Source organism: Cynocephalus volans, chromosome 1 (assembly GCF_027409185.1).
Source record: "Cynocephalus volans isolate mCynVol1 chromosome 1, mCynVol1.pri, whole genome shotgun sequence".
NCBI classification, from domain to species: domain Eukaryota; kingdom Metazoa; phylum Chordata; class Mammalia; order Dermoptera; family Cynocephalidae; genus Cynocephalus; species Cynocephalus volans.
The window spans coordinates 228511578-228533775 of record NC_084460.1 but is presented as its reverse complement, the minus strand read 5'-3'; the positions used below and the strand labels follow the sequence as shown (position 1 = coordinate 228533775).

At 35.8% G+C, this 22198-nt stretch overlaps 2 protein-coding genes across 4 annotated transcripts in view; one reads left to right on the top strand and one right to left on the bottom strand.

The window, feature by feature from the left end:
- The window catches only part of CD302 (CD302 molecule), a 32636-nt gene extending 14913 nt beyond the window's left edge, over window positions 1–17723 (top strand). The window contains exons 3-6 of one of the 2 annotated variants that reach the window (XM_063103746.1): window positions 9372–9488; window positions 10542–10715; window positions 11177–11203; window positions 17459–17723. In XM_063103746.1, the coding sequence (XP_062959816.1) occupies window positions 9372–9488; window positions 10542–10715; window positions 11177–11203; window positions 17459–17658 (518 nt within the window). In that variant the 3' untranslated portion in view covers window positions 17659–17723. The remainder of the gene's footprint in view (window positions 1–9371; window positions 9489–10541; window positions 10716–11176; window positions 11204–17458) is intronic. The other variant, XM_063103753.1, reaches the window with a different exon arrangement.
- A 2948-nt stretch (window positions 17724–20671) lies between these two features.
- The window catches only part of MARCHF7 (membrane associated ring-CH-type finger 7), a 45723-nt gene continuing 44196 nt past the window's right edge, over window positions 20672–22198 (bottom strand). For both annotated transcript variants that reach the window (XM_063107671.1, XM_063107680.1), the window contains one exon: window positions 20672–22159. In XM_063107671.1, the coding sequence (XP_062963741.1) occupies window positions 22101–22159 (59 nt within the window). In that variant the 3' untranslated portion in view covers window positions 20672–22100. The remainder of the gene's footprint in view (window positions 22160–22198) is intronic.

The following is a 22198-nucleotide window of genomic DNA, read 5'->3' as shown; positions in this document are numbered from 1 at the left end:
TATACCTTTGTAGCATAGCTTAAAGTCAGGTAGTGTTATGCCTCCAGCTTTATTTTTTTTGCTCAGCATTGCTTTGGCAATGCGTGGTCTTTTATTGTTCCATATAAATGTCTGGATAGTTTTTTCCATTTCTGAGAAAAAAAAAATGTCTTTGGAATTTTGATGGGGATTGCATTGAATTTGTATATCACTTTGGGTAGTATGGACATTTTCACTATGTTGATTCTTCCAATCCAAGAGCATGGGATATCTTTCCATCTTCTTGTATCCTCTCTAATTTCTCTCAGCAGTGGTTTGTAGTTCTCATTATAGAGATTTTTCACCTCCTTGGTTAACTCAATTCCTAAGTATTTTATTTTTTTGGTGGTTATTGTAAATGGGCAAGCTTTCTTGATTTCTCGTTCTGCATGTTCACCATTGGAGAAAAGAAATGCTACTGATTTTTGTGTGTTGATTTTGTATCCTGCTACTGTGCTGAAATCATTTATCAATTCCAAGAGTTTTTTTGTAGAGGTTTTAGGCTGTTCGATATTTAGGATCATGTCATCTGCAAACAGGGACAGTTTGACTTCATCTTTTCCAATCTGGATGCCCTTTATTTCCTTCTCTTCTCTGATTGCTCTGGCTAGTACTTCCAACACTATGTTGAATAGGAGTGGTGAGAGTGGGCATCCTTGTCTAGTTCCTGTTCTTAAAGGAAAAGCTTTCAGCTTTTGCCCATTCAGGATGATATTGGCAGTGGGTCTGTTATATATGGCTTTAATTATGTTGAGATACTTTCCCTCTATACCTAACTTATAGAGGGTCTTTGTCATGAATGAGTGCTGAACTTTATCAAATGCTTTTTCAGCATCTACAGAGATGATCATATGGTCCTTGTGTTTGAGTTTATTAATATGGTGTATCACATTTATTGATTTGCGTATGTTGAACCAACCTTGCATCCCTGGGATGTATCCCACTTGATTGTGATGAATAATTTTTCGTATGTGTTGCTGTATTCTGTTTGCTAGTATTTTAGTGAGGACTTTTGCATCTATATTCATCAAGGATATCAGCCTGTAGTTTTCTTTTTTGGTTATATCTTTACCTGGTTTTGGTATCAGGATGATGTTTGCTTCATAGAATGAGTTTGGGAGATTTGTGTCCGTTTCAATCTTTTGGAATAGTTTGTAAAGAATCAGTGTCAATTCCTCTTTGAATGTTTGGTAAAATTCTGCTGTGAATCCATCTGGTCCTGGGCTTTTCTTTGTTGGGAGCCTTCTGATAACAGCTTCAATCTCCTTTATTGTTATTGGTCTGTTCAGTTTTTCTACGTCTTCATGGTTCAGTTTTGGGAGCTTGTGTGTGTCCAGAAATTTATCCATTTCCTCCAGATTTTCAAATTTGTTGGCGTATAGTTGTTTATAGTAGTCTCGAATGATTCCTTGTATTTCAGATGAATCAGTTGTAATATCGCCTTTTTCATTTCTAATTTTTGTTATTTGAGTCTTCTCTCTTCTTTTTGTTAGCCATGCTAATGGTTGGTCAATTTTATTTATCTTTTCAAAAAACCAACTTTTTGATTCGTTGATCTTTTGAATTGTTTTTTGGTTTTCAATTTCATTCAGTTCTGCTCTGATCTTAATGATTTCTTTCCGTCTGCTAACTTTAGGTTTGGATTGTTCTTGTTGTTCTAGTTCTTTAAGGTGAAGTGTTAGGTTGTTCACTTGCCATCTTTCCATTCTTCTGAAGTGAGCGTTTAATGCAATAAATTTCCCCCTCAATACTGCTTTTGCAGTATCCCACAGGTTTTGGTATGATGCATCATTGTTTTCATTAGTTTCAATACATTTTTTGATTTCCTGCTTGATTTCTTCTTGGACCCATATGTCATTAAGTAGAACGCCGTTTAATTTCCATGTGTTTGTATAGTTTCCAGAGTTTCGTTTGTTATTAATTTCTAGTTTTAATCCATTGTGGTCTGAGAAGATACGTGGGATAATTCCAATTTTTTTTAATTTATTGAGACTTGATTTGTGACCTAATATGTGATCTATCCTGGAGAATGATCCATGTGCTGATGAGAAGAATGCATATTTTGAGGTTGTTGGGTGGAATGTTCTGTAGATATCTGCCAAGTCCAATTGGTCTAGAGTATTGTTTAGATCTTGTGTTTCTCTACTGATTCTTTGCCTAGATGATCTGTCTAATATTGACAGTGGGGTGTTCAGGTCCCCTGCTATTATGGTATTAGTGTCTATTTCCTTCTTTAGGTCTAATAGAGTTTGTTTTATAAATCTGGCTGCTCCAACATTGGGTGCATACATATTTATGATTGTTATGTCTTCTTGATGGATCAGTCCTTTTATCATTAAGTAGTGTCCCTCATTGTCTCTTTTTATGGTTTTTAGTTTAAAGTCTATTTTGTCAGATATAAGAATAGCTACTCCAGCTCGTTTTTCTTTTCTGTTTGCATGGTAAATCTTTTTCCATCCTTTCACTCTTAGTCTGTGTGAATCTTTATGGGTGAGGTGGGTCTCTTGTAGGCAGCATATAGTTGGGTCCTCCTTTTTGATCCAGTCAGCCAGTCTGTGTCTTTTGATTGGGGAATTTAATCCTTTTTCATTAAGAGTTGTTATTGAAAGGTGTTGATTTATTCCTAGCATTTTATTGGTTGTTTGGTTGTCTTAGGTGTCTTTTGTTCCTTGCTTTCTGATTTACTGTTTGGTTTCTGTGTTTGTTGGTTCCTTAGGTTGTAGATAGCGTTTTTGTTTGCTTGTTTTCTCTTCATGAATGCCATTTTTATTATACTAGTAGGTATTGATTTTTCTTGGGTTTTTATGGCAGTGGTAGTTATTTTTCAGGAACCAAACCCAGTACTCCCTTGAGGATTTCTTGTAAGGGTGGTCGTGTGGTAGCAAACTCCCGCAGTTTTTGTTTGTCTGAGAAATATACTATTTGCCCTTCATTTCGGAAGGATAGCCTTGCAGGGTAGAGTATTCTTGGCTGGCAATCTTTGTCTTTTAGTATTTTGAAAATATCATCCCATTCCTTTCTAGCTTTTAGGGTTTGTGATGAAAAGTCTGATGTTAGCCTGATTGGGGCTCCCTTATAGGTGATTTGACGCTTCTCTCTTGCAGCTTTTAAGATTCTCTCTTTGTCTCTGAGTTTTGCCAATTTGACTATGACATGTCTTGGAGAAGGCCTTTTTGGGTTGAATACGTTTGGAGATCATTAAGCTTCGTGGATCTGAAGATCTGTGATTTTTCCTATACCTGGGAAGTTTCCTGCCACTATTTTGTTGAATATGTTTTCAATGGAATCTCCATTTTCCTCCCCTTCTGGAATACCCATGACTCGGATATTTGAGCGCTTAAGGTTGTCTGATATCTCTCTCAGATTTTCTTCAATGTCCTGATTCTTTTTTCTTTCTTTTTGTCTGCTTGTGTTATTTCAAACAGCCCATCTTCAAGTTCAGAGGTTCTCTCTTTAACTTCGACAAGCCTGCTGGTTAAACTCTCCGTTGTGTTTTTTATTTCGCTGAATAACTTCTTCAGTTTAGCAAGTTCTGCTACATTTTTTTTCAGGACATTGATTTCCTCGTACATTTCCTCTTTCAGGTCCTGTATACTTTTCCTCATTTCATCATGATGTCTAGCTGAGTTTTCTTGTATCTCATTCAGTTTCCTTAGAATTATCACTCGAAATTCCTTGTCAGTCATTTCAAGGGCTTCTTGTTCTATGGGATCTAGAGTTTGAGATTTATTAACTTTTGCTGGTGTACTTTCTTGATTTTTTGTATTTCTCGTATCTTTTTTTTGGTGTTTATTCATTGTGGCAGGGGGTTTCACAGTCCACGGGTTTGAGACTAATGACTAACTAGGATGTTGCTGTGGTTGCCAATTTGGTATGGCTCCCTCCGTGACTGCTCAGTTGGCCTGTAGTGCCTTGTGTGTGTGGTTGCCTCGGGTCTTGGGCTTCTCCGGGGAGCCACCTTTCTGGTCAGCTTGGACTCTGCTGGGCTGGTGGATCACGTACCACAGGGTGTGTGATCTCTGTTGAGCTTTCACTTCCTGTGCAGGACTTCTCCCTGTTCCGTGTGCTCTGGCCCAGGCTGTTGGATCGTGCAGTGGCGACCCCACAGGTTGTGTGGTTTCTGTCGAGTCTCCGCCTCCCTGGCCGCACGTCTCCCCACTCTGTGCGCACTGTGCTGGGCTGGGGCATGTCTTCTGCAACCCTCGTCTATCAGCTAGGCCTTCAAGACCCTGCTCGGCACCGCCTCGCCCAGGAACTCTACCAGGTTTCTGGTAGGCACAGACGACCGGTCGCTCTGGGTGCCTTTGTAGCACTGGGTAGATCTTTCTCGGGACTTGTTCACCTTTGTATCCCCCTGGCATAGACCGAATCTAGCGCCCACCTGCAGCCAGCTCTCTGGCAGGTTCAAGCGTACCTGGGAACTCTCCTACCACACTATTCCCAACCAGAAATTGGTTAGGCTTTTTTCCGAAGTGGTGGCCGCAGAGATGGTATCTGCCTCCCAGTAACAGGAAGTTTACCGGGGGCCAGAGTCCAGGGTGTGGTGGAGTGACAGTGGGCCCGCCCATACTTCCTTGCCCTCCCAACACTGGCTGGGGACGCCCCACGCCACCAGCGCCGCCAGAGAACCGCGGAGGGAGTGGGAGGGGAGGCCGGCCTGCAGGCTGCGGAAAGCCCCGCACCGGGCCAAGCAAGTGGGAAGGCTCAGTGATGGCCGAGCTGGGCGGCGCTGCCAGCACCTGGGAAAATGGAGGCAGCCCCGGGGTGGTGAGTGAACCGGTGATGCAGGTGGGAGCCAGGTGGGCGTCAGCCCCCTGAACAGGGCTGGGCCAGGGGTCACTCACAGGGCTGTGCCATGTCGGGTGCTCACTCTCTGCCTCTGGTTTGTCGCCTTCCCCGTTCTCGGCCACTGCCGCCTCAGGCTGTTCAGTCGTGGCGCGGCTTGGGCGCTCCCAGGAATCTTCTTTAATGCCGGCCTGAAACCTCGAACCCTGAATAGGGCAGCTGGCTGCCTTCAGCGCGGCCCCGGCCTCCGGGATCCTGTCTGCATCCACAGCAGCCCTGGCGCCATGTTCCCTGTTTCGAGACTCGCTTTTGCAGCTACGAAACAGTGCTTTTGCAGCTATGAAACAGTTCTTTTCCTGCTCCACACTTCAAAGCTGTTGCCTGTAAATGAGGCAGCCTCTCCTGCCAGGGGGCAAAGTGGCAGTCAGCCCCCACGACCGGCCAGCAGCTGCGGTCCTCCCTTAAGAGATGGCAAGAGGAAGGTCCACAAGTTTCTCGGCTGCCTGAGGCCCAGTGGCCGCCTTTTCCACCTCAGCTACTCTGCGCCAGCTGCCGCAGGCACCGCCATCTTGAAACCTCTCTCATGTGATTTCTTACAAGGGCCTAACTGGTCTTTTTAATGTACAACTTTTTTCTGCCACTCACAAGCCAAAGACAGTGGAATTGGGTGTCTGTTTAATCCTTGAGTTTGAAGGTGGTTGTTGGATAGTACTATCCAAAGCAGTGTGACAGAACCTTAGCAACATCAGTGTCTATCTAACGTGGGTACCCTGTGCCAGGCACTGTGCTTCGGTACATCATATACTTTACCTGGCTTTAATGATCATAACAAACATATCAAATAGTTTATTATTACTCCCCTTTTATCAATTAAGTTGTTATGTATTCAAGGTCACAAAGATTATAATTGGCAGAGCCAGGATTCAAACCCAGGTCTGCTGGATTTTAGGCTTATAGTTCTTAGTCACTTTGTTATTCTACCCTGAAAGTGCTGTTTCAGGCATGCAGTGTGGGCAGAAGTCAGATTACACAGGACCACAAAAAGTGAGAATGTGGTAAAGAAGAGCACAGTAACAAAAAAAAAAATGATGAAACTACTACTTGCTAGAGCATACACACTCAGTGTTCTCTAGGAAATGTACTTATAATTTCACATTGAGAAATATTTTAAAGAAATAATGTCATTTCTTAAAAGGTGTACTTGGAGGTGTGCTTTATATATTTGGCCCAAAGTGCATCTTTTTGTTAAACCTCTAATTGTCATAATACTCATTAGCTCAAACTAAAATTATGATGTGCGCTAGCATCTTTTTCAACTGAAATATTTAAGCTGGTGACATGAGAGTCTTTGATTCTTTAAAGGTGCTTTTTATTACCGTACGAGACCTAAAAAAATTTTTTTCTTGTTCATGTCATTAAATTTTGTCTTAGGCATATTCACAACTCCAGCATTCAGCAATGCCTTTTACATAAAAAGCAAAATTTCTGACAATCCACTAATGTAACATTTTGGAAGGGCATCAAATTCTATTTGGGATATCTTAATTAAAATCATATTCACTTATTATAGAAGGAATAAACATAAACAGAAGTTGTTAATCCTAGTAAAGTGCCACATAGTATTTCTTTGTTTCCCCTTGAAAAATTCTTACCTGCCAAATGGTGTTGAACATTGGTTCTCTGAAAATAAGACAAAATTTCCAACATGCCTATATGATTTTATTTCAAAGCAATTGAATAAAGTAATAGCAATTTTGCTGGTCAAAAATTATAAGATTTTCTTTTTTCTTTTTATTCGTCCTTTTTTGTGACCGCGCTCAGCCAGTGAGCGAACCGGCCATCCCTATATAGGATCCGAACCCGCGGTGGGAGCGCTGCTGCGCTCCCAGCGCCGCACTCTCCCGAGTGAGCCACGGGGTCGGTCCAAAAATTATAAGATTTTCTAAATGGAGTTTCCCCTACAACTGTTTTTTTTTTTTTTTTAAAAAAAAACCAATTTATGTTAGATATACTTAGACATAGATTTCAATAACATGTTATATTAGAGACCGAGAGCCAACTAAAGACATGTTCTGTACTCTTATTAGCTTCTGTGAACCTTAAGATCAAGATTCATTGTCCAGCTTTATTATTTATCTTAAAGTTAAGCAACTGTTTATAATAGAGACATAATTAATAGTTGCTGACTGACTTCTTCTACAAGAAGTAGTTATTTTCTTTAGCAATCAAAGCTAAACTAAATTTAAAATAGCCAGCAACTTTATGACCTGATTTTTGATTGCTTGTTTCAAAGTCCATTAACTCTTCTTGTTGAAGCAGGGTAGCCATTTAGAAATTTTAAACTGTTGTGTACAAATATGCTTATAAAATTTGTCTTGTGTCTGAAAAAAACTGTCTTCTTCGTTACAAATTTATAAATTTAGTTCACCTTACTGATTTTTTTTTTTTGGCTGGCCAGTACAGAGATCAAACCCGACTTTGGTGTTATCAGCACCACACTCTAACCAGTCTGTTTGATTTTTTAAAGTTCCTCATGCATTTCAAATAACCTTTCCATTTATTTGATAATCCTATACATTTGCTTCCACCCCAGAAATACCCATTTCATCTATTAATCAGAAAATTAGCTAAATTTAATTAGTATTACTATTACTTATTTTTGGCTAGGGTAGTGTTTTGGTTTAGAACAGTAGTAGGTCAACATGAATTGTGTTTTCTCTGCCATGTATGAAGAAAAAGTATGAGGAATACTAGAATATTTTACATTTGCATAAAATCTTCACAGCCACACAAAGTCATATCTTGAATCTATCATTTGGGTATAGAAAGTAAGTGACTTGTTACTTTTTGGGCTGCAGAGAGCTATATATTTATAAATATTCCCAGTGCTTTGTGCTAACTTAATGTTACTTCTCATTTTTGCTACTATTTTTCATTTATGGAAATAATTGTGAGAAGCTAGAATTTTTATTTGCAACATTTGCCTTTAATTTCTACATTATCTATCACAACAAATAATAAATATTATCAGTCTACCCTTTTTGTGATATATGAGCTTTGTCATTAGCCATAAAGAGAATTAAAGATCCCAATTATATCTTAGCAGGTAGTATCACTGGTAATGCAATGTAAAAAAAATTTGCCTAGGCACATTCATTCTTCAGAGATTTATGCTGTCATTTGTTAAAGGAAATGAAAGTGTGTCTTATTTCCCTGACATAATTTAAATCTATATAGTATTTAATTAGATTACAATGTTAAAAATAATTAAAATCCCATTGGCTGCCACAAAGTCAAAGAAAAGGACAAAAAACTCATCTCTGGATACTTACGCCTAAACTATAACCTAGTTAAATATTTCCCTTGAGGATTTTTCTAGAGTGGCATTTTGGTCACATTTCACAAATAAGTGCTAGGGTAAAACAGATTAAATGTCTGTATGACATTTGAAAGACAGGAGGCGACTGCAGCTGGAGCTAATAGGAAAACCATCATAGAGTTTTTAAAAATGGAGAACTGACTCAGAGAACCTTGCTGACTTCTGACTTTGGACTAATTAAAGTATTTAGTACTTTAAAGGTTAGTCTTTTTTCTTTTGTTTAATTTTTCTTAATTATGCAATTAATGCATGAAACTTAAAAACTTAAAAAGAAATATGCAAGTATTTTAAAAATAAAACAAATATCACCCTAAATCATACCACCCTAAGGTAATGATTAACGTTTTAGTATCTATGCGTCTAGATTTTCCCCCCATGTAAATATATTTTAATAAATTTTTTCTAAAATGAAAATGGGATCATATTAAGCAAACTGTTCCGTAATCTGCATTTTTCCTTAAAAATGTCTGTGACAGTAAATATACAATGTGTATTTCCTAACTGTACATTATTCAATTCTAAAGATATGACACAGTTGATTTAATTAATCCTTTAACACTGTTAAAGCTATGGTTTCCCATCTTTCAGTGTCACAATGTGATGAACAGTAATGATTGTGTCTATTTGAGCAAAGACCAATGATTACTTTAGCATAAATTAAGGACAAGGAATAGGTACCTGTTTTAGAGCTTTTGAATCATCTTGCCAAATTCTCTCCAAAAAGGTTGTACTTTTTATTGACTAGCTGCTTATTAGTTCCTATTTTTTTACACTTGAGTCGGCACTGTTTAATCTAAAAGTCTGAAAGTTTGCTTATTTTAATTTTCATCTCTTTACTGAAATTGAGCTTTTCACACATTTCCTATGTTATATTTTTCCTTTTGTGAGGGTGAACTGGCAAGTTGCCTGTTTAAGAGTCTGAGACCAATTTTTCCCCCATTAAGGCATTTGCCTTTTTTACTTATAATGCAGCCTTAGTCTACCCAGTTTGTGATTTTCCTCTTTAACAATATGGTATGGTTTTTGGAGATTTTTGGTCCTATAGTTTTTTTCCCTCCTGTAGTTAAATTTATGTATTTTTAAAGGGGACGCTTTTAAAAGATGTAAGGTGCAATTTATAATAATGCATCATTTTTACATACCTCGTGATTTTCATTGATTCTGGAACATGCTTTTTTCTTTAAATCAGGAGCAGACATGATAAGCATACATAATGAAGAAGAAAATGCTTTTATACTGGATACTTTGAAAAAGCAATGGAAAGGCCCGGATGATATCCTACTAGGCATGTTTTATGACACAGATGGTAAGTGATACTTACTTGTGGGACATGACTTTGCTTTTCTCTCTTTACTGATGGCTTTTAGATTCTTCAGTTCTCTAGTTTTGAGATGAAGTTTCCTGTGGCCTTCAGGTATTGCATTTTTACTCTGCACCTGTATTAGTCTGTTTTGTGTTGCTTTAACAGAATACCTGAAACTGGGTGATTTATAAAGAAAAATGAAATTTATTGCTTACAGTTACTGAGGCTGGGAAGTCTGAAGTTCATCTGGTGGTGGCTACAGTGACTCAGGGGTCTCACATTGCAAAATGGTGCGAATAAAGAGAGCAGAGAGAGTGCAAGAGAGAGAAAGACAGAATCTCCTCCTCTTTTACAGCCCTTAGAACCATGCCCCTGACCACCATTTTTAATCAATTCTCTACGGCATGATCGTACAATCCAATCACCTCTTCAAGGCTCCCCCTTTCAATTATCATAATAGGATTTCCCACCCTCTTAACAGTCACAGTGGGGGCTTAGTTTCTAATACATAAAACTTGGGGGACACAATTCAAGCTTCAGTGAGTTTTGGGGGGACATAATTCAATGCACTACAGCACCTATGATTTATACTACAGCTTTCGAGTAGCTCAGTTGAGCCATAGTTGAATCTTGTCTGTATTACCATGTTAGGGTTCAGGCTCAGTATTTTTGTAATATGGCTGGGCCATAAAAACTAGTATTAGTGTCAGCAATTGATAGGATAAGGATAGGCCAAATTATTAAGGTTATATTATGAAAATGTATTTATCATCACTATAGGAAAATATAAAGTCATATATAAACATTTTCAAATGAATACACTAAGGTTATTATTAATACTTTAACTATTTTTATCTTGACTTTTTCCCCTCTTAAGCCAATTTGATTATTTGCCTGTACATAGGATATATTCCTCCTTTTAATTTTAATCCTACAAACAGTTTAGACCACACATACCTTAGTAACTTCCTACCTTTAATCCTAGACCCTTTTCTTTAGATTTCTTTTAAACCCTTTTAAACTGTCATAATGTTGAAAATATTTCTTCACTAACAGATGCGAGTTTCAAGTGGTTTGATAATTCAGATATGACATTTGATAAGTGGACAGACCAAGAAGATGGTGAGGATCTAGTTGACACTTGTGCTTTTCTGCACACCAAGACAGGTGAATGGAAAAAAGGAAATTGTGAAGTTTCTTCTGTGGAAGGAACACTTTGTAAAGCAGCTAGTAAGTATAACTGAAGGTCTTTTTCCATTCTAAGAGGGGTGGGGAACTAGGGCTGATTTTCAAACAATTTTGAGATGTGTGCCTCATTAAATAGAGGGAGTAAGACGCATAGTAGGATGGTTTGTTCCCAAGTCTCTTGGAAGTCAAATATGTAATTCTCTTACATTTCAGAGGTGGTAGGGCCAGATCATATAATTTTATTACATCTGCTTAGTCTTAAGAGTTTTCAAGAGGTCTTCCTTGAGATCCCTTATTCTTTTTCCACCATCCAAGTTAATGTATTGTTAAGTCTCTATATCCTTCTTTAAAAACTAAGTTCAAAACAGGTAAGAGACAATTAATGAAGCAATAGAAATATGGATATTAAGCTATTAACGATTCATTTTTGATGACTAAAAATGTTTAAAGTCAATCTTATAATAAAGCATAAATTTTAATTTTTATTTTCTTTTGTATTTTAGTCCCATATAAAAAGAAATATTTATCAGGTAAGTAATGGTCTGGCCTTAACATTTTTCCCAAAATTAAAAATATATTAAATTCTGGAATGTTAAAACATTACTACAGACTTTTAAAAAATTAATCATATAATATAAAGTAGAACTTTTATAAGAATGTAGAAAGGTCTCAGACATTTTTAATATGTTACTGTAAGTTATGTATGACGTGTATTTTTTTTTACACCAAATTATATTTTCATTGAACTCCATTATGTTTTTGTGGGAAATGACTCTGCATCTTCAGTTTTAAAAAGTTTCACCTCACAGTTGTAATGACAATTTATAAATCATGTCTTATGGGCTTACTAAATACATTTTTTAAAAGAAGGAAGAGGTAATTTTTTTATGTTGTTCAAAAATCAAAACTATAAGGCAGACACTGCCCCCATCCACCTTATACTATATTTATCCTTACTGGACACCATTTTACTCAGTTTTTTCTTTAACCTTGTAGCTGTTTCTTTTACTAATATAAGCAAATTGATATAGGACTTATTTTGCCCCATTAATTCACTAATATATTCTAGAAATCTCTCCATACCATTACCTATAGATTGAACTTTTTACAACCGTATACTCTTCCATCATATGGATATAGTTATTTAACTAGCTTCAGACCCTACTCAGCTGTTTCCAAACATTTGCTATTATAAACAATGCTACAAAGAACAAATCATCTTGCAAAATACAAGATGATTATCTGTAGATTCCCTGAAATGCAATTGCTGAATTGAAAATGGATCTATAACTGATTAATATTGATATTGTTCTAAAGTTGTACCATTTTGCATTCCCAGTAGCAATGTGTGTTATGATTCGCCAGTTACATATAGATTTTATTCTTCATATTTTAAGGTATAATTTTAGAGTAAAATGTACAAATCTTAAATGTATAGCTTGATGAATGTTTATGTATTCACCTGTGTAACTACCACTCAAATCAAGATATGAAATATTTCCATCACCCCCAGAAAATTCCCTTATTTCCATTCCCAGTGAATGTCCATCCTACCACCACCCACCAGAGGTAACCATTATTCTGATTTTCATCCCATTGATTATAACTGCCTGTTCTTGAACTGCACAGTTCATATATTCCATAGTATTTTGTCTGGCTTCTTTCACTCGATTTTTTTTTTTAAAGATTCATCTGTGTTATGCACATATGTGATACTTTTTTGTTGCTTCATGGTATTTTATTTTATAAATATATCACCTTTTGCCCATCCTCTTGTTTATTGATATTTAGATCATTACCAGTTTGGAACTAATATAAATACAGCTGCCTGTGGATGTTCATTCACATATGACCGTTTCTGGACCTATGTTCTTATTTTCTTGAATATATTGCAAAAGTTGGAATGCTGGGTCATAGGGTAGCTACATGTTTATCTTTACTAGAAACCACCAAGTATTTTTTCGAAGTGGTTGAACCGTGTTCCATTTGCTCCACATTCATCCCATGCTGGTATTGTCAATTTCTTCAATTTTAGCCATTCATATGGCTGTGTAGTTTTTTTTCATTTTCGTGAAATGAAATATGAAAAGGCTGAGTACCTTTTCACATGCTTATTAGCCATTTGTATGACTTCCTTTGTGAAATGCCTGTTAAGTCTTTTGTCCATATTTCTTACTGGGCTACCTTTTTTATTTATTGGTAGGTTAAAAAAATCATTTTTTTAAATTAAAAAAAAATTTTTATATTAAATTTTGATTGAGTCCAAGATATCATGAATATCTTCTGTTTGGGACTTACTATGTTCGAACTATGAAGGAGAAGGAAAAGAGTGTAAGAATTTGTTATATAGTTGTATCCTCAATTCTTCTACGGGAAGAAGACATACAGCATTTTAAAAAGTCTAAAAAAGCATCACGTCACATCCATTAGCAACTAAAAACAAAACAAAACAGACAATAACAAGTGCTGACAAGGATGTATAGCAATTCAAACCCTTGTGCACTGTTGGTGGGATTGTAAAATGTGCAGCTACTGTGGAAAACAGTACGGTGGCTCCCCCCAAAATTAAAAATAGATTTACTATATGATCCAACAATTCTACTTCTGAATATATAACCTAAAAAACTGAAAGTAAGGACTCAAAGAGGTATTTGGGCACCCATGCTCACAGCAGCATTATTTGTAGTAGCCAAAAGGTGGAAACAACCCAAGTGTCCATCAGTGGAGGAAAGGATAAACAAAATGTGATATATATTCACAATGGAATATTATTCAGCCTTAAAAGGGAAGGAAATTCTGACACATGCCACAACGTGTATGAACTTGGAGGACATTAGGCTAAACGAAATAAGCCAGTCACAAAAGGACAAACACTGCATGGTTCCACTTACATGAGGTCTGTAGAACAGCCAGCCTCATACAGACAGAAACTAGAATGGCGTTTGCCAAGGGCTGAGGGAGGGAGAAATGGGGAATTACTGTTTAACAAATAGTTTCAGTTTTGCAAAATGAAGAGTTCTATGGATGGACGGATGGTGGCGATGTTACACAGTATTAATGTACTTAATGCTACTGAACCGTACACTTAAGGTGGTAACAACTTGTTATGTGTGTTTAACCACAATTAAAAAAACTTTTTAAATCAAGAAAAGCAGTGTATGCATGTTATTCAGAAGTAGAGGTAACAGTAGTTAATTTTAAGGAATGGGCATTAAGTGGGTGAGAAGTACTGGGGCAGGAGCAGTGTCTTTTCATTACATACCTTTTGAAAGGAACTGACTTTTAAGCTATGTACATATATGCTTTGGAAAAAATAAAAGGGTATAGGTAAATTGAAACATGTTTAGAGAAAAGCAAGTAGGTCTATGATGGGCCTCAAAACTGTCAGGAACAATCAAAATATCTAACAACATTTGGTGTTTAGACTCCAGGGAAAGCATTAATTTTGCATTCATTTAAAAAATAAGTCGGTGTGTATAAGTTAGTGACCAAATACTATGTGCCAGGCTTTCTTGTGAAGTTAAGACACTGAAGACAGAGCAATGAGCAAAGCAGAAAAAGCTTCTGATCTCGAGCTTACATTCTAGTGGGAAGGGTAAAATAAAAATATAAACAAATATATGACACATCAGATAGTGATATATACTGTAGAGAGAAAAAGCAGAATAAGGATGAATGTGAGTGCAAGAAGGGAGGTACTGATTTATATATATATATATATATATATATATATATATATATATATAAATTTTTTAGTAGGGTCACAAGGGAAGGCCTCAATGATAAGGCCGTATTTGAGCTGAATGAATATCTAAAAGAAGTGAAAGGATGTTTGAAAGCCTATCATACAGAGGATTAGGTTTCATCTGACTTTAAGGAGTAACAATAGAACCAGAGTTGAAGCAACAAGGAGACTAACAGTGAAGTACAGCTACAACCTTGGCAGACAGGGAGTTCCCTTTCATACAAGTGTAAGCTGGAAGACCCCCGAGAATACTGTTAAGAGAATTAAGGTGGCTAAACTAGAAAGCACATAAGTGTGGGAAGCACCTGGGAAAGGGGAAATGACCCCAAGCTGAATTCAGCAACTGTTACTGAGATGACACAGGAATTTTTTTTTCCTCATACATAAAAGAATTTTTTGCTATTGGTTATGAATATTCATGATACAAAGGTGTCACCCCACGTGCCCAAGATGTGAAGGCCAGATCCATACTGGCAGCATATTACCACAAACTGCGAGTGTACCCCATGTCCCCCACGCAATTATCCCCAACCTCCCACCCCCTCCCCCTTAGGAGTTAAATCTTGAAGGGAATGTAGTTACCGGGCTGGAGAGGAAAGGCTATCCAAGATGAGGGATTTAATTTTTGTTGTTACTTCTTAAATGGACTTGGGCAAGTCATTTAAACTGTGCCTCGGGCAAGTCATTTAAACTGTACCTCAGAATTAAATGTACACACATAGCACCCAATAAAAACATTAATCTGTGGTTAGAGTCCAACACAAAGTCTCACGATTAGTTTTTAAGAGATGGATTTGAGGCCTCAGGTGATCAGTGTTAGAACCAAGGTATGAAGGTGGGAGGAAGATAAATGATCAGATATGAAAAAGGTTAAAAAGAATGTGTAGTCTTCATAATCAGTGGAGGCAGTCTAGGAAAACTAGATTGGACTGGGCAGTAGCTATTTAGTTACAGGAATCCAAGAATGGATTTGGGAGTAAAGTGCGGAGGGGCATTGGCTACACATATATACTTATCTATAATTTACATAAGACTCAATTGGTTGAAATCAACCATGGAGAGTTTTGAGTGCACAAAGATGATTAGGAACGAGTCTGAAATGAAAGGAGAAAGCAATTTTAGGGAAGCCTAGTGAGAACACTTTTAAGGCTAGATGGCTAACAGTCGAGTGGCCTCAGAGTGAAGTTGTCCATGTGTTTATGTATTTAGTCATGTAAAGAACATTAGTGACCTCTGCCACAGCAGTTTCATAATAAAGGTTGAGAAGATGGATTGTATGGGTTTGAGAAATGACAGGGAAGTGAAAACTTATGTGTCAGTATGTTTCTCACCCTCCCTTAATGAAGCTGAAGAACTTATTTTTTTTAAATTGGGATTAGGTGTTAGATAATAGCAATATGCTCAGTTAAGCAATGGATTTTTTTCCTTTAATTAGTGAGGTAGATAATAGATTTCCTAATGTAGAGCTAGCCTTTCCTCTAGAAACAAACTTTACATATAGTTTCCATGCACTGCTAATCAGCTGCCTTGAGACTGGCTTTGTCCCACATTTTAGCTGCATGCAGCTAGCCAACTAAAAGCCCCGGAAGCAAGTTGGGCCACAAGTCACTTGCAGAATGTGAAAATACTAGGAGCATGTATACTTACTGTGTCCCACCAATCTTGGATACTGTCTAGTTCTTAGGACACTAGGTCTTTCAATGTTCCGTTAAGCTGTGATTATCAGTCTGCAAGTCATTCTCAGTTATCACGCTCCTTCAGTCCAAAGTTTACTTTGACTGTATTGCTGATCATGTAATCACTATTTAGGTACTGATTATGAAAGTATTATTGTACATTCATAAATATATTAAAAAGTGTGTTCACATTGGTAAAGTTAGGGTGCTATACTGAAAATGGTCTGTTAAGTTTAATAAAAGTACTTAACTGTGAAAGAATCCCATTTGAATTCAGTTTACAGAATCCTCGGCTTTTTTCATTTTAATGTCTCCAATAATAACCACACTCTCACCCCTGCATTTTACCAAATTTTTAACACTACGAAATTTTATTTTAGGATCAAAAAGAAAATTCAGTTGCGGCCATTTTCTCACTCCACCCAACTGTGTTTATAAAGAATGTCAAATTTTTAAAAATATCAATGTCTTTCCCTCATCTTAACAAATGACTTCTGGTCAGATTTATCTCACTAACATTTAATTCTTCCTGGTCTCATTTTAACAAGCACTAATAGATTTAAATAACCAAACATGCATCTGTAAAGAAAAAATAATTGAAATTTTTTCACATTCTTTTGGGTCCTTTATTACTACACGAGGGTACTTCAAAAAGTTCATGGAAAAATAGAATTAAAAGAAATGAATCTTTCTGTGACCTTTTGAAGTAACCTTTATAATACACTTTCCCCAAATAATTTTCCTTTTCCTAACTTCTAAACCAAATAATTCCCCTAGATTTATTAAACTAAATTCTTACAGAAAGATTACAAAGGTTTTGAATAGGAAGAGCAGCAAGGTTGTACATACTTACAGAACTTCAGGAAAACACAATATACAGTGTTACTTGAATGAATGTAAACAATAAAGCTCTTGGTGTTTTCTCAGTGAAACAAATCTTAAATCCCAAAAGCCAAGTGAACCATTAAACCATTAAGTCTCATTAATGTAACCAATATCTAAATAATATTCCTGAAGACAGTACTAGGTCTTAATTTGTAAAGTCTTAGATCAAGAAACAAAACAAAAAAGCCCCCCAAAAAACGCCAAGGAAGACAAAACAGGACCTTGGGGTACCTGGGTGGTTTCAATTTCAAGATCTTCAGTAGAGAACTACAAAATTTAGATGAAATTTTGAAGTCTGGCCACTTTTCAAGCTAAGAAATATAAATCTTGACAGGAATATAAAATGTTTTCTCATCTGTGTGGAAAATTCTCAATATAGAGAAATAGTTGCATGATGGAACACTTGTCCTCCCACAAAATGCAATACTTGCAACTTTTGTACCCTGATCTCCCATATATTCTTGTCTTTTCTTTTTCAGATAATCACATTTTAATATCAGCTTTGGTGATTGCCAGCACAGTAATTTTGACAGTTTTGGGAATAATCATTTGGTTCCTGTACAAAAGAAATTCTGCTTCTGGCTTCACCACAGTTTTTTCAACTGCATCCCAATCGCCTTATGACGACGACTGTGTTTTGGTAGATGAAGAAAATGAATATGCTGTTCAATTTGACTAGTTCTTGGTAATCTCAGACTAGACATTAAATGCCTTGACAGCAATTCCTTTGCAAGACTTTAATATAAAACTTGATATTGAAAATTATAGCTTTTATGGTATTCCTTATATTCCAGTAACATTTTCACGTACTCATCAATTGTGACAAAAATTAATCTTTAAATTTGTTATAAAAAGGGTTTTAAAAGAAGGAATGCTCTTAGATTTAATTTGGTAGTTTTAATCACCTGTTCAAATGCAGAACCTTTCAGATGAAGGGGAGTTTGAAGCCCAAGAAGTAAACCAGATAAAAATAAAAACCCAGCCTACTTGTCTTACCTCCTCTATCTTTCCTTCCACTTAGTTGAACCAGTTTACGGTTTAACTGCCTTGTTCCTTTATTAATAAATAGTAAATATGATGAATTAAATCTAATTTTTAAATAGATTCTATACATTTAAATAATCTTGATACTTGTTATTCTGGCAGATAATTCCTTTAGAATTTTTATCTTCCTTTATGATTTAGATGAAAAAAACTACAGATTTTTACATCCCATACTCCACATTATAGTTTTTTCTAGACATTCCATTTTTGACCACAAGCACTGATCGCAAGTGATTAAAATTTTAATAAAATTTTATAAATTTTTTGTAACAAAAATTATAGCTGTGTCCAGGAAGGCATGGAGAAGGCTGGTGATGAGGTTAACACTTACATCATAGTGCCGCTTTAAGGATTATTCTACTACCATACCTTTTCCTATACAAGGTATCTCATGTTCCCCAAGCATTTATAAATTTTTTTCTTCAATGCCATGGGAACTGTAAGCAAAGACTGAAGAAAAACATTAAGTACGTTAGTAGTGATGCTGATCAAAGTTTCCAGTACATTTTAAGGGTGAAAATAATCATTTGGGGAGTAAAAAATGAAAATGGAGGAAAGCTGAAACGAGTGATTTTCTTTACCATCTTTTATAGCTCAAAAACAGTATTAGAAAAGATAAGGAATGGCTAGGCTCCACACAAAATTATATTTACTATACTTAGAAGCTTTACAGCTCAAGGAAAGTAATCTCTCTCCTGAACACACTCCATCAATTCTTATTAGGAATAATTTTCTTATGGGGAGAAATTCTGTCTGTCTAGCGTGGCTAATGGCAGCAAAGTCGCAGTTTGTGTCACCTGTTTTCAGTGACCACTATACTATGAATCAAAAACATCCCTTATTACATTTAATGACACTACTGTTGAGACACAAATAACTACAAAGTAGTGACAGACAACTATAAAGAGTGTGGCTATGTGGTACTAAAAGATCAAGTGTTACACTAGCTGTATTACATGAACACAACTATGCTAAGAGCTTTAAATTTCTGAGATTTTTGTGTAGTGGCTGAGATGTCTATTTTATTATTGATAGGCTGTTAATAGTGCTAATAGTGAATATTAGCCTGGAATTCCTTCCTTCTTTTTCTACCCAAATTCTACCACTCATTTAAGAATTAAGACCAATCTTATCACTTCCCTAAAACAGGCATGTGGCTATTTAAATAAGTTAAAATGAAATACAGTTTAAAATTCAGTTCCTCAATTACATTAGCCACATTTCAAGTGCTCAGATCACATGTGGTTAGTGGCTACCATATTGGACAGCATACATTACAGAAAATTTCCATTATTACAGAAAGTGTTTCTGGATGACGCTGCTCTAGAATATTCCCTTCAACTCCCACACAACTAATTTTCTTCTGTATGTTTTAACAATTTCTACCTAATGGCAGCTCTTCCAACATGGCTGTTTTAAACTGTGATGCAATTTTCAATCTTTGATTTCATTTTTCAACAGGTCTAGAAGTCCCTGGTAATACAAGTGCTAAATCTTAACTTTCTTTATATATTAGAACTTCTTTAACAGGCCCTTATATCTATTCATTTTGTCAACAGATGCAGTCAAGTGCTGCATATTGACATTTTGGTCAGTGATGAACCACATATATGATGGTGGCCAATAATAATACTATAACGGAGCTGAAAAATTTGCTTTCTATGTTTAGATACATAAATATTTACCACTGTTACAACTGCCTACAGTAATAGTACAATAACATGCTATACAGGTTTGTAGCCTAGCAGAAATAGGCTATAACTTCTAGGTACCTGGAAGTACACTGATGTTTGCACAATGATGCAAACTCCTAAAAATGCCATTTCTCAGAATGTATTCCTGTTGCTAAGCAATGCGTGACTATACTTGGATCATTTAAGCCTATATTTCTAATATTAAGGATAATATAGGCAAGACTGTTTACTACATTCAGAATGTAGAAATTGCTTTCTTCAACATCTTAGTTCTAGCTAATAATGAGAAAATAATTCTTATGCGAGGCAGATATTTACACAGAATAACATTTTTACTTACGTTTTCTGAGGATTTGCATTCTTTGTAGAGAGCACTGTATGGTTTCTTTATTATTGTTCAGAGTTTAAAACTGAAAACCAATAGAAGACTTCTCTCTTAGACCCTCTTATTCCAGTAGTATCACACTTACATGATATCAGAAACTAATATGACAATATTTAAATATTAAGTGGTACTAAGGAACAATAAGAATACATAAGGCTCAGGCCACTGTCTGTTATCACTGTCACTTAGTATTTAATGACAAAACTATATATGAATAAATTATATCACAACAATGGAATGCTTTCTACCATTTAAATTTATAAATAAAAAATCTTGTGGGTTAAGCAGACACTTTCCATACTGAATTCTACAAAAAATATAAATATTTCAAATTCAAAACATCCCTAAGGACCTACAGGATATATTAAAACTGGCATCCTCAGATTTTGTATTTTTGCTTCAGGTAAGACAATGCAAAGATAACAAGCAAGAATTGAACAAATGTTTTAGAAATATTTGTATTATTGTATGAAATGGGATTTCATTTGAAATTTTAATAAAATTCTTAGTTACAGGGTTTGAAGTCTTATTTGAGGACCAGTTTAAAAGGAAACATTCAAACTGTAAAATAAATCAATCAGTATGCATTTTATTTAAAGCCAAGGTTTTACATAAGACCAACAAACTGACTTAAGTGTGGGCAAATTGTTCATTCACGTTTGAGAAATTACATGGTTTCTATATAGGTTCTGAAAAAGTAGCTTGTTGCCATACTATCAGAATTTAACCTGAAACCACCTGAAGGTGTTTTTAAGTGTATCCTAATGGTACATACAAAGGAAAACTACAGTGTTATAGAAGTTTACACAAGTCATGACCACAGTGTAAGACCCATTCATGGTGAATAGGTAATGTTCATCTGTTCTCCAAAGATAGTGAAAAATATTAGTAAGTCATCAAATAAATGCTCAGAATTATCAAGAGTTAAAAAGGACCAGGATCCAAACAGGTTATTTGTATCTTATTTATCTATAAAGAAGTGACAACACTAAAAAACACATTGAAAACCAGTGTTTTAAACTTTGAGTGTGGGATTTTAAAATATATCATTCCCTTTAGTCTTTTTTTTTTTTTTTTTTCGTGACCGGCACTCAGCCAGTGAGCACACTGGCCATTCCTATATAGGATCCGAACCCGCGGCGGGAGCGTCGCTGCAGCGCTGTACCCTCCCGAGTGCGCCACAGGCTCAGCCCTAAAATATATCATTACCTTTAGATTGCAATTATTCTTTTTTTTAACCAAACAGCATTTACTGGCAATTCTGATATAATTTACAGCTGTGATATTCCTAAGAGGAATATCTATAAACTATGGCCTATCAAATATAATCTGCATTTTGCAAATCAATACAAAAATTTATCCATCATTTATGTATTTTATGTTTATATACTTTTTTAAAAATTAGATTTTACTGCTAAATGAATTTAGAATTCAAATTAAATTTGGAAACCTAATATAATGCTGCTCTTCATAACCTCCTCCCCATTCCTTTTATTTTTATTTTTAAACACTGGAAGCAAATGATTATCAAAATGGGACTGCAATTTAAGGCATTTTAAAAGAAAAAATAATTAGGTGCCAACTGGCATTTTATTTCAAAAGCATATTTTGTCCCACTTTTCTCACTAGCAAGAGACTAAAACACAAACCTTTTTTTTTTTTTATAAATATGACTACAGTAATCAGAAGACAAAAAAGGGTTAATGGACATTAGATATTTAAAACGAGTAATACATTCCCACTCACCTAAAAGAAAAACTTTTGATTACCAGTTTATAAACATCAGATTAGCTGGCCAAGTTAAAAGGTCCAGCAGTAAAATTTTAATTCAGTAATACTTGAGAACGAATATATATATACATGCATACATGTGTATATATATATTCGTTTTATATAGTCAATGTATTTAACAGGCATTCCCCCACAAAATTAATTCATTCTTAATTGCCAGTTTTAATAAACACTTTTTCACAGATCGTCCATTTGTCTTATATGAAGTTAGGCAATATCAAACGTTCTGTTATGGTCTCCATCTTCTTCGGATTCATCCTCTGAAGCTGTTGAAAGAAAACAGGATAATCAATGATTTTAAGGGG